The following is a 13,988-nucleotide window of genomic DNA, read 5'->3' as shown; positions in this document are numbered from 1 at the left end:
TGCAATTTTCCCAAAAGATCATGAGTTTAAAAACAAAAAACAAAAAACACAATACTGTTAGGTATAGTGGAGGGATAATTTGTTTATTAATCTGAAAAGCCTCTAGAGGTGAAATGAAAACAAGGGATGCTTATCTGAAAACTTGGATGAAGTTGTCTAGGACCACATATTTTCCTTCTAGTGATCCAGAAGATAGCAAAATGATAGGTGACAGACAATGTGGTCCTATCACTTTTGGCAAAACAAAATTCAGAGGAAGTGTTTTTATGTCATTAATGCTGAAGCTATACTTTATCTTTTTCTCCTTCAATGAGACAAGACTTGGAAGACTTAATTTGGAATCCTCTGTCTATTTTATATTAGGAAATCCTTAGGACCCCACTAATTCAGGATGTATTACTTTAAAATACGTTTTAGTGTATGAGATTGCCTGTCATCTAGGGGAGGGAGGGGAAAATCTGGAAAAATGAATACAAGGGATAATGTTATAAAAAAAATTACTCATGCATATATACTGTCAAAAAATGTATAATTATAAAATTAATTTTTAAAAAATACTTTTTAGGCTAAAGCTCGCTGCAATAAACTGTAAAGTACTATACAGAGTTACGTCAGCAGCTTGATCAGCAAGCTGCACTAATTTAGGTTAACATCTATCTATACATGACATAATTATAAAGCAATAAGATTAGAGTTTTAAACATCCAAAGAGTTCAAGCTCCTTAGCAAGAAGGGTTAGTAGAAAGCTACCTTTATTTCAAAGATACTGCCACTGCACATTTGATTCCAGAATTAGGAACAGTATGAGTTTTATTTGAGAGAGAGAGAGAGAGAGAGAGAGAGAGAGAGAGAGAGAGAGAGAGAGAGAGAGAGAGACAGCCCCCTTTACTTCATAGTCATATCCTTTTTCTAACCAAAATTTGGAAGTAGCTATTTCCAAATTCAAATCCACCTTCAAAAAATGCAGCATTGCCACCATTAAAGATATATAAAACAACACTGTGAAGGCACTAAAGGCAAATTTCAGAGGGAGTTCTTAAGAAGCTTTAAACATTAGTGAATTAAGTGTAGCGTCCCAAAGGGCCTAATTTATAAGGTAAACACTTATTTGAATGAATCTTATTTGTTTTTAAAGAATTTATAGTCTCATTTTGTACTTAGGAATAAACGATATTTACTGACTACTACTTCAGGCTGCCATCATCCCTTCTCCACAAATGAACTGTTGCTTTATTATACACCAAAATTTTAAATTACCAACACTCTTCTAAGGAGATAATTAAATCAAACTAGATAAACAAACAATACTTTTTAAAAGAGAAATATACAAGCTTATGCTACTATGTACTCAATAATTATAAAATTTCCAATTTAATCTAGCAAAAATTACTACGACAAAATAACTACTATAATTTGTGAGAATTGTTCTTCAAAGAAGATTTCTAAAAAAAATTTAACAATTCCCTGAGAATAGCCTGTTGAAATCATGATTTCATTTCTGATTTCAACTTTCTTATTTAACTTTTCTGAGGCACAAGCTAAAAATCAAATTCAGAATAATAATCTGTTAAATCTAATGTATTCTGTATAAAATTTAAGTTGAGCTACTAAGATATATTCAAAGGATTATCCCTCAAGTATTGTAGAATCAATATCTTTCAGAGTCATTTTGATTTGCTGTTTAAATGCTTTATTAGATTATTAGATAGTTGATGTACTAGAATGTCTACATGAACCAAGAAGAAAGAAAATTGTAGCGTTCGTCTTTGCAGGAAGTGGGGGAGCAGAAGGAATTCATCATGTCAGTATAAGGATACTTTGAAAAATTAGCAGCCCAATCATTTCAACCTTTCTCTCACATAAAACAAACTACTACTAAGTGAAACAACTGTCTGACAGATTTTTCCACTAATATGCTCTTGAATTTTTAACATATCCATAAAGGAGGAAAAGGAAAACTGTACAAATAGGATTTTATTCACAAATACTTCAACCAAAAGCTGGATTAATTTAAAAGCTTTTAGGAAGGGGAGTTTTTCCCTACCATCAGATATTATGACTAACAATAAGAATTGGGCACATTTCTAATATTTATGAGAACACTCCCCCAAAAGAGGGATATAAAGGAAACAGAGTCTAAATTACACTTTTGTCATGTACTTAAAAGAAAATGTTTTCTTATACAGTTAAATACTAGAGTAAATAATGAATCACTGAAGTAATCACATGTATTTTTCAATTTTACTATTTGAAATTATAATGATGTAAAATATGGTAAGCAGTTCCATCCCAATGGAAATATCAAGTGCAAATTCAAATAATGTGACCACTTCAGAAGGGTTCGTTATTAGCACTCATAAGACACCTGGTTGTCTTTTAATTATAGAGCCAGAAAAATACCCTACTAATGAGGTTAATGATAGGGACATTATTTCACTTTTATAATTCCCTAATAGTATTCAAGTATCCAAAAAAACAAAACAAAACATAAATGATCTCAGAAATAATATAATCATCCTTAGAAGAATGAGGAAAAGATCAAGACCTCCAGCATCTAGCCATATAAAGATATGACAAAGAAAGTAAGAACATTGAGCTTATAAAAAGACTTGGGGGACACACAAAAAAATAAAGTATATAAAGGGCTATCAGATAGAAAAGAGTTAAGATTTGTTCTATTTGCCCACAGAAGACTGATAACAGATGAATGGATAGATCATTGCATAGAGGCAAATTTAGATTTGGTATAATGAAAAGCTTCCTAACAATCAGAACTGTCCATGAAGGGAATGGGCTGTCTTCAGGAGGTATTGGGTTCTCCCTCAATCATGAGTTCTTCAAGTGGATTATTTGGGTATGTTGTAGATGGGATAATTAATTGTTCATATTTGAACAATCCTGGCCACTTAGATTCTTCCAAGTTTGTTTTTCAAACCAATATTCCCTAAAACAGTAATATATTAAGACATATTCAAGGCACAGTAAGCAAAATTGATCAGATTTTTTAAATCATATCAATTAAATGTTTTGGCTACAAAATTATGGTTATGTTAAACTTTTACATAAGAAGAAAAAGTCAAGACCTATTTTTGAAAGGTAAAAAGTTATAATTTTCTAGTGGAAGTAACCTTAACTATTAAGTGTTATATATATATATATTTTAAGTCTCCTTTATCCTCTTGCAGTAAAACTTACACTACTATTTCTAAACACTGTGTGGTAGGAACTTCACAGTACTTATGTGTCTTTTTAATATAAAAAAATATTATTCCTACTTAAAATGTTAATTAAAAGAATTAGACTTATATTTAGAACACATTCCATACATTCCATTTAATCGTGTGCTTTCTAACAACAAAAAGAAATCGGATGAAGATACCCTATATCCAGTGATACTGTCCATTACAGATAAAATGGATCAATAAATCAAGTCAATATAATACTAGCCACTACTTAATTGGTTCAAGTGTATATGCCAGTCTTTTTTTTTGAAAGATGTTTAAATGTTTTATTTTTTTTAAATAAAAAGTATTTCTGGACATGCTTAATATACTAAACATGAGTTGATATGCCAAAAAAAAAAAAAAATCACTTAATTGTTTAAAGCAGTTTGTGCATACATGGAAAAATCAGTAGTGTTAACATGCTTAAAAAATTAATTTGGTTTATATTTCTAAAAATTTATACATAATAAAATCTATCATATGCTAAAAACTGAAGAGGGAAATAGGAAAACTTCCCTGAAAAATCTCAATATCACGTGAGGATAAATGAATTAAATTTTAGCCATTCAAAATCAGTTACATTTTAAAATTTGCTTACAACTATAAATAATTAAATGATAAATCTAAAATAAAATACACAGAATAATTTTAGAAAAATGCCTATATAATTTCACTCAAAGAGATGCATAGACTACAGTAAAAAAAAACCATACTTAGATCTTATCATCAAAAATTATCCACAGGGGGTCTTTTACATAGGCATTGAGGGGAGAGGAAAGGAGGGGAGAGGAGAAGAGAGGAGGAGAGGGGAGGAGAGGGGAAGGGAAGGGAGGAGAGGAGAGAGAGAAAAAGAGAAAAGGAGAATTTCAATTCAATCTTCCTCAACTTGTTCTAATTTCAAAGGATGTTTCTTGGCTCCCACATATCTGCTGAGACAACCATAAAAGAACAAATCCATCACCTGTAAAACTTAAGAAGAGTCCAGTATGTCCAAGTTTCCACTTTCCCTACATTTCAATCCCTATTTTCATGTTCAAGACTCTTGACAAGGGAATACATACATAGGAAAAGCAAGGGTGGGGGAGAGAATCACAAAGAATTGTTTTCCAATTCTAACCTTTCCCCACACAGATACACATACACACACACACACTTACTGAAAACAGGAGAGAAAATAGCTTGAGTAGGAAGGATATTAAAAACATACTCTCTAGGTTTAATTTACACTACCAATAAATGCTCTTCATTTCAACACAGAAAAAAAATTATTCTTTTTACTTCATTCTACACAGTCTGTTGACAGGTTCAAAACTAAATTCACAACATAATGATCTAGAAAACAAACTCCAAAAACAATCTAGATCTATTCATCTCTTAGATTTCTGAAATATATAAGACATTATCATCCAAAAAATAAATGTCCTTCAAATCTGATTAACTATATTGAAGTTATTTTGAAGGATGAGCTAAAGTATAATTTTTTAAACCTAAATCAAGAAAATGGCACCAAGAGAAAAGAAAACTATTATAAAGACCCAAAATAATTTAATCCTGTTATATACTTTCTCCTTAGGGGGAAAAAAAAACAAAACACATCAATATTCTCAATGTGTCTCTTCATAAAAATCCAAAAAAATAAAAATCAGTATTTCTGGATCTTGTATATTAAGAGTAAATTCTACGATAGCATAACAATTTAAACTTGTGATAAACCATCCCAATTATCTTACTGTGTTATAGAAGTTGCAAGTATGTTTTTAGATGTGTATTTCTTTGAGTTACTAATTCCAAGTCTAGCAAAATTAAATCCAAACAAAAGTCACTTAGCTAACTGACCCACTTCACTCAAAAGTGCCTATTAATAAATGATATTTTTACTTAGACTACTCTAAAAAGACTATGGAAAACATATGCATTTTACATCAAAGTACAATGGTGGTCAGTAAAATTAATAACATTTGCCTAGCTTCTGCTTTGAATTCTAAGTTGAAAATAAAAATTCATTTATGGACCAATATATGACAATCTTTTTTTTTTTAAACATTAGTCAAAGTTTTTGAAGGAAGTGACTGTTATTTTATTCATTCATCTTGTAGAACGCCTAATAGGTACTCAATATTTGCTGAATGAATTTAATGCTTTTTCTTTCATATGAATAATTAATTATATAGCAATGAAAATCACAAAAGACTAGTTAATAAAAATGAATAATTAAGTGTTACCTGGATTAATGGGACATTATATTGTCATGCACATTCATTACCACCTATACAAGCTTTGAGGTAAGATTATATTATATGATCTGTCAAATTGGAATAAGGAGGGGAATAAGGAAAATAACAATGATATTTAAGGAAGTTTAAATTGCAAAATGTAATTACAAACAGATACACATAGAATTAGCAAATGCTCATAACTACATGGGGGCAAAGGGATTTCTCAAGTGTCAAAATTTGAAATAAAACTTTTGTATAATTTTGACATGCAAAATGCATACATATGAATATTACTCCTATTATAGTATAATAAACATAACTGTAATGTTCCAAGAATATATAACAAGGATTCTAAAGTTATATCTAATAAAGCTTTGGTGATTTGTTTTGTTTTAAGCACATAAAAATTTTCTTAAAATAAAACATTTATTATTATTGTACTTTAAACATCAAAGGGGAAAACATCTCACAGGGAGAAAAATATGTTTTTCTTAACATAATCCAAAGAAGCTTTTAGACTTGTTTTAAGTTTGTGACTGATTCAAATCATGCTCTGCAATATTTCCATTTTCTGAAAAGTTAGCTGGAAAATTGTTATTAAAAGTTGTTGGAAATTCTAATGTAGTATCAATATTTTGACAGCTCACATAAGAACTGAAGGGCTGCTGTGGAAGAACGTGGCTCTCAGGGATCATCTGTACAGATGCACCTGATTGAGTGGTAGGGGGAATTCTTTGGCCAACTAGTTGCATTTTAGGTTCCCTGGGTTCCAGTTGCTGCTTGCTTTCTTCCTCAGTGTCCAGGCGAGTTAGCTTTTCTATCCACATGCGAAATTTCTCCTCTGTCTGCCTCTGCATCTCGGCAAAGCAGTTCATGGCCTCTTCCAGGACATTGCCTATGCAGTTCCTATCCCACACGGTGCCCCTGTCAAGCAATCCTGGAATTTCCCTGGTCGCTCCTCCAGATCCCCCAGCACGACTGAAGCCAGCTTTAAAGACATTGAGGCCATTTGATAAGACATCATTAAGTCAGAACATTAAATTTATTAAGACATGCTAACTCAGGAAAACAGCATAAACAATGCTAATGGCCAGGTGGATACAAAATTGATGAGTAAGTAGCCTGTAACCTTCAATTATCTGAAAGACTTAAGTACTTTAAAAGAAAAACAAAGGGAGAAGAGGGCACTAATATATCACTTTTTCAAAAATGGATGCGTATAAAATCTTTTTTCAATTAAAAGTGGCTTATATTTCTATTGCCACAATTAGTGGATTTTGAAACTCTAAATCCTTTTATCAAAAATAATTTTTAGCTGTCTTCACAGTTAACAAATGTCCAAAGCAACATGCAATATTTTTATGATTAAAAATTACTACCTTTCTTGACACTGCAGGATATCATTTAACTTATTACTAATTGGAACTTCAAGAATATCATATTTACTTTAAGGAGTCTGACCACAAGATAAAGATTAGACAAATAAAGCCAAATGAACAGTTTAAAGAGTAAAGTGGATGTTTTTGTCTACATTTATTTCCAAAAGAATGCAGAGCAATGAAGGGGAGTGGAGAAGGGAGGAGGGGCAGCTGGAGAATGGAGATAATCTGCAAAGATAATTAGTTGTGGATGCAATAAATACTGTGTTAAGTCACAAAGGCCAAAAAGTAGGTGAAATCTGTCCTGATCTCCTAGATTCATATACACAATTTGCTATCAATTTTCTCATATTCTTGAGGAAAAAAAGCAAGAGTGTATATAATATCTTTTGCATTCTTATATGCTAAAATATTAAGAATAATTTGCTTCCTTTATGAATTATATGTACTTACACAAACGAGTGAGGAAAACAAGGAACTAGCACTAAAAAGATTAATGTCAAATAAAATAAATTAACAAAAGATTTCTACCAAGACGTTCTCAAAGGCTTGCAAATCTAAAGACATAAACATTACCCAGATATCACATAAAAGAATTCCCAATATCATTTAAATAAAGCATACTATTAAAGCAAAGGGTAAGGAAAAATTACCCAAAGATATCTTTTTTAAAATAACTATACAGGTATAGAGAAAATCTTCATTTTTGTTTTTCTCTGGAAATCTTCTAGTACACATCACTGATTGGCTTCTCCAAAGCTTAAATTTTTTGAGTTTGGTTAAATCCTATCTTTTCCTCTCTGTGTATATATATATATATATTAAAGCTATATGAATTAAACATAAAAATTCTTTTCCAAGAACTGTCTTTGAGAATCTAATTATAATCTAATTTACATTCAGGATTCTAAAAAGCAGCTCCTTAAACACAAGAAAATTCTCAAAGAAACTAACAACAGAATAAGGGACAATCTATTCATCAGACTATTTTTATAAAGAACTTTTGTTCCTCAAAGATAAACCTTTTATAAATGTGCGTTATCATTATACTAATATTCACTATAAAATAGTTTATTCTATAATATCTTTTTTACAATTCTACAAATCAACTAATTAAAACATCCAGATAATCTGAAAAACTTGCCAAAATTACCCTTAAAAACAAACATCTTTTTTGATACTTCAAATAGAGGCAAGACACAATCTAGTTCTAATTGTCCAGCAAATAATTAAACCTTTGCACTAAGTAAACAGTTCTTACCTCTGTAATAATTTGTTGGCCCAATCATAAACTCAGTTCTTAAGGACAAACATGTTTGGAATCTCAACCAGTAATTATTTACACTCCTAAATTAAAAGTCCATTATTCATAAACTATTTTAGAATCACTGAACATTTAGAATCATGCTGGAGTTTTAAAGACTTATACCCCCTTTTGACTATCAAGATCTTTTCTAAACAAGAAAAACCTAAAATAACAGCTATTTCTACTAAAATATGTTTAAAAGATTGCAAATAACAAAGGCCTCAAACAACCTGTCCTTGGTTTTGAAGCTGCACACTCTACTGGACATAGCTGTCGACGATGTTCTTTGTCAGTCTGGCCACATTTTTTCCAGCTTATCTGTATTTTTCATATTTTTGTATAAGAGCTCTTTCAGAGTGGATCCAAAATGCTTATATTTACAAATGGGACTTATAACAAACACTTGTCTTTAGGGCAAATAAGGCTTAATATTTCAATATTAAAAATCACACAGATTCTTCTTGGGAGCTCTGAGGTTTATCTATGTCAAAATAATAAGCACATCAAAAATAAATGCATGCTAGCAAAATGATTTCAGCAATGACATTATGATTTTGTTGAGGTGATTAATATTAAAACCCACATGATTTATAGTTTTATAGTTAAAAAGCATAATCACAGACTAAACTGAATTCCCATTTACATTCTAAGTTATACAGTAGTAGTATACACTGTATACTACTATACAGTATCTATACAGTATACAGAAGTATACTGTAATATACAGAAAGAGACCTGAGTTCAATCCTAGCTCCAACAATTACTATCTACGTGACTGTAGGTGGTCATTTCACTTCCCTATGCCTCAATTTCTTCTGCTATAAATAAGAATAAATACTTGCATTATCACCTCAAAGAGGTACTATAAGGAAAGCAATATGACAATCTTCTAGCATTCTAAAAAATGTAACTATTATTACTATCATTTCTCTCATCTTTTAAGGATTTGCTTCTTAGTAATCACTACAAATACCACTGCATTCTAAAACTCACTACATGCCATTCTTATTCAATATGAACTGCAGTGAGTCAGAAAATGTATTCAGAGAAATCACGAACTTTTGATTTTTAGTTAATAAACTCTGTAGAAATAGGAAATTGAACAATACTTTTTATTTATTGATTTAAAATAGAAGTAATGAAGTTAATCCACTAGCAAAGCTATTAGAAAATAGAAACATATGAACTTGGCTTTTGCATTAGGTGCAGCAATAGGGAGAATTAGATCATGCCTCACTATCTTGATAAGGACTTTGCCTTTTAAAAACCTGGAAAAAAAAACCTGCAGGGTAAAGTATAGCTATCTAATGTCACAGAAGCAATTTATAACTCTGAAAGCTATATATTTGATAAAATTAAAAGAATAAAAGTATCAGAAAGCCATCATAAGGACAAATTGAACTGCTGGGCATAAACAATAAAATTCGCCAACAGAATGTATGAGGAAAGATTTTCATAGTTGTTATAAGGTGTTCCTTTTTTCTACTTGTAAAATGACTATTAAGTATAAAAAAATTTTAAAATCACCTAAAGTAAGGGTTCTTCTTCTGGCATCTCCGACCTTGTTTAGGGAAAGGAGAATGTGTTTTTTAAAAAATATTTTGACAAAGACATTTCAATGTAATTTTCTTCCTTTGTAATCCTATCATTTATTTTTTGCATTCAAACACATTCTGAGGAAGTTCAATTCCATGGAAAAAAGATTAAGAACTCTTGACCTAAAGTCTACCTTATAACAACTCAAACATCTTTGCCTCTCTCTTGTATTTAAAGGTTGAGCTTCATTTTCTTCAATTTAACCCACTTCCCAGTAGGAGCTCCAGGGTGACAATATATCAAAGAGAGAACTCCCATAGGGAAACAAACCCCACTTACTCAATAGAGATAGTGAAACAATGACAAATATTTCTAAAGACTCTGAAAAACTCATCTTTAATATGCATAACATTGTACAGATGCTACTATGTTTTATTCTTATAATCATTTATACAGCACTTTAATATGTATAAAGTGCTTTACAATCATTCTTGTTATGCAATTTATATAGATTTGGATCTTTGTGAATTTAGCTAACCAATACGGTTTTCCTTTAACTCATTTTACATCAGCAATATGCTGTTTTCTATCATGTGGAGTTAAACACACCCCAAACATCTTTTATAAAATTAGAAAGAAAGAGTATGACTATCCACAAAAATTTAGAAACCAAAACTTCCCCCTCTTTAGGGTTGCAAAAACAGAGTTGAGATCAGATAAATGCTAAGTAAGCAGTTTGCAAAATATTCTGATCATGCTATAGAAGTCTCTTCAGAAAGGAAGATTCACCAATTAAGAAACGTTCAAGACCTAGTCTCTCTTATTCCATGAATTATAAGGCTGCCTGTAATAGTTTTGCATACCCAATTATATGATGGAGGCAGACTTAACAAATTATAGACCCTTACAACATGAAAGCTAATTATCAACAGATTGGTTGAGAATTTTTAAAAGTTTAAAAGGTTTAAGGGGGAAATTTTGCAAAAACATTTTTTTTAATGAAATAAGTGACAGCTTCACATAGAAATAATGCACAACAAGAGGAACTAAGCTTGTCATGCACTGAAATGTATATCAGAATCATAGAACAAAAGGAACAAGCACTGTATTAAGCAGTCAGGGAGTTATGAGAAAACTCAGCTAAAAGATGAACATGTTATTTCAGACACCATAAACTTAGTTGCAGCTGCATTATAATCAAAACAAGGTGCCTACTCTTCAGGAGAAAGTTTTTAGTAATGAAGCTGTATAATGATTATTAAATCTAATCAATACTAAAAAGCAATGATGGGAGTTCATTTAATGGGTTTACAGAGAAAAAGATATGTGAGAAATTCCATGACTTAAAAAGTCTTGTCCCTATCTTTTACCATTAAAATATTTTTGCTGATGTGCAAAAATGCACAAAAAACCTCAGAACAGGTTTGTTTTTTTTGTTTTGTTTTGTTTTTAATTGGCCATGTCTTGTTAATATACTGCAGTCTTCAAATTTACACAGAGCTGCAGTTCTCCTGGTTTTTCTCAAATGTCACTCATCTAACTGAGCCAGACAGCTGAGAAACGGTGTCAGGCGATTTACCGTTCAGTTTAAAAAACATCCTCTACCTGGTATCTCTGCAGTGACTGTCTTGCTGCTCCCTGAAACTTCTTCATCATCATCTGATGAACTCGTGCTTGAGTCACAGGTCAGGTCACTATCACTGGTACTGCTGTCCTGCAGCAGGTTATACTTCTTTCGAGCTGCAAGCTCCCGCTTCTGCCTCAGTAACCGGATTCTTTCTTTGTGCTTTTGGCTCCGATGACCTTTAACCTTGGCAACTCGGCCATTTTGCTTATCACTGGACTGCCTATTTTTCTTGGCAGCCATTGTTGATGTTTCACTTTCAGATCGGGACCGTCTAGACTTGCGACCAACAGCTGATCCAGACACACCAGAGGGATCTCCTTCTACAGTAGCTTCTGTCTGGGAGGGCTCGTTCTCTTCTGCAGAAGACAATGTATCTGAATCTGCTAGATGTCCACTGGAGGAAGGTGAAAGCATGCAATGATTAGAAGAGTCACTCTCATAAACTCGACCAGTTGTTGGTTTATCGCTTTCTGTAGATGCCAGTTGAGACTCTGAGGAGTCCCGTCTTAATTCCATCAGCAAACAAGGCATTGATGAAAGAACCGCAGAATCACTCACACCATCTTTCTGAGAATGAGACTCTAGTTCTATAGGTCCATCTTCTGTCTGGACTGTTTCTTGTTTTTCAGACGTTTTTGGTGGGACTGTAGACTCAGTAAGTTCTTCAACTTTTCCCACAGCCTCCTCCATCTTCATTTCAAAATCCCAAGCCTTTCCTAGATTTAGATCATGAGGTAGGTCTGGGAACTGGAAACTAGATCAAGGATTCAACAGTAAAGTTACCTGTACAAAAATATACAAAAAAAGAAAGAAAAAAATTAATGAACAGAAATGGCATGTTATTTAAACAATAGAATGACAATATTTTTCTGAATCAGATGACAGAATTAGCTAACTTTAGTTACCCCAAAGTAATGTATAACTATTTGGGGTTTGTTTTGTTTTTCTAATTCAGATCAGTTTTATTAATAGGAAAAAAAAATAACCTGGGTGCTGTTTTTTTGCTAAAAATTTTGAAATTCAGTTATTTTGCATAAATAATAAAAATGGAACAATGTTAGCAGATATAACTCTAATATAAGAAGTAAGCACAGCATAATGGAGAGAGAGTTGGTTTCAGGGTTGGGAAAACATGGATTAAGTGATGAGCTGATGCACCATGTTAAACCACTTAGCCTCCAGTTTATCTTAAGTGAAAAAGAAAAGCTCTTAAAAGAAATAACGAGCTTGTAAAACATGATGGTTATATAATAAGGAAACCTAGATTCATAGTTTTTAGAATGATAGGGGCTTTAGGCCATTTAGTTCAACCCTCATTTTACATACAGAAACAAACACTAACCAAGTGACTTATCTAAAGTCACAATGACAATAAGGAGCAGTGTTTAAATTTTAGTTTAAAGTCCTCGACTACAAATTCAGAATTTCACTACACTATGAAAATTCTTTACATTAAAATTCTGAAATATATTTTACAAACACAAACATATCATTACTGGGGATAGAGCATAATCTTAATATCTTTTAAAATCTTCAAGATACTAAAGTAAAAATCTTAATAACTAATTAACTGCTAATGGGATGTTGGGGGTGTCCATTAATAACTTTGAAAAGGTAATGTCATGGAAGACAATTTCCAGTACAAGCACACAAATCATCCCTTAAGCCCAGTGTGAAACAGAAAACTAACTTCACCTAGATAAACTACCTCTTCCCCCAGTTGTCTTCTAGATGTCAATCGATTTAGAATACTTAGAACAAATTTATTACAGTGAACTCTACCAAGCATCAACTTTTTTGCTATTAACAAAGTTTGTCATAAAAGTTTCAAAATAACAGAAAATGGAAATATTTAAGAATCACTTAAGAATCAATTTCTTCTGAGTATCTAGTCTGACAATCTGGCTTGATTCTCTTCACTTTACAAATGAGAAAGTTGAAGCACAAAAAGGCTAGTTGTCTTGCCCAAAAGCACACAGGTTAAGAAGTATCAGAGCAGAATTCAAACTCAGGTCATCGAGATCAAATTCTGTACCTTTTTCAGTGTAGAAAATAGAACTGAATTAGTTTTGAACTTAAAGGACTCCACTCCTCTCTTCTCTGAATACTAAGATATTATTTATATATCTGTAGTTTGCTAATGAATTAAGCCAAATTGTTCTGGGGTAGTGATTATTCTAGCCATTAGAGACTGGACAGGATGATGGCAGTAAAAAGACAATTTCTGATAAGGAAAAAAAGTTTAACTCTCCAATTCAAATCTCAGAGTTAATTTGCAACTACTATGAAAACCATTCACCATTCATTCCTTACAAATAAAGAATCAAAAGATCATAATAGAGAGGAAAAAACTCACATGTGCAAAAATATTTGTAGCAGCTCTTTTTGTAGTGGCAAGGAACTGGACACTGAATGGATGTCCATAAGTTGGGGAATAGCTGAATAAATTATGGTAAATGCATGAAATGGAAAATTATTGTCCTGTAAGAAATGATGAGCAGGCTGATTTCTGAAAGCCCTGAAGACTTACATGAACTGATGTTGAGTAGAATCAAGAGAACAATGCACACAGTACAAGATTATGTGATCAATTGTGATGGACTTGGCTCTTCACACCAATGAAGTGATTCAAGAAAATTCCAATAAACCTGGGATGAAAAATGCTATCTGTATCCAGAGAAAGAACTATGAAAATTGAAT

General features: G+C 31.9%; 1 protein-coding gene across 6 annotated transcripts in view; it reads right to left on the bottom strand.

Moving 5' to 3' along the window:
- ARK2N (arkadia (RNF111) N-terminal like PKA signaling regulator 2N) overlaps positions 1-13,988 on the bottom strand; it is a 96,436-nt gene that overhangs the window by 31,766 nt on the left and 50,682 nt on the right. For 5 of the 6 annotated variants that reach the window (XM_074279287.1, XM_074279290.1, XM_074279292.1 and 2 more), the window contains one exon: positions 11,267-12,071. In XM_074279287.1, coding sequence (XP_074135388.1) covers positions 11,267-11,984 — 718 coding nt within the window. In that variant the 5' untranslated portion in view covers positions 11,985-12,071. Of the gene's footprint in view, positions 1-3,780; positions 6,429-11,266; positions 12,072-13,988 lie in introns of those variants that run through there. The other variant, XM_074279289.1, reaches the window with a different exon arrangement.

The sequence above is a fragment of the Sminthopsis crassicaudata genome, chromosome 1, assembly GCF_048593235.1.
Source record: "Sminthopsis crassicaudata isolate SCR6 chromosome 1, ASM4859323v1, whole genome shotgun sequence".
NCBI lineage: Eukaryota > Metazoa > Chordata > Mammalia > Dasyuromorphia > Dasyuridae > Sminthopsis > Sminthopsis crassicaudata.
Note: the sequence above shows the minus strand (reverse complement) of the source record. Positions and strands in the feature narration are given on the sequence as shown.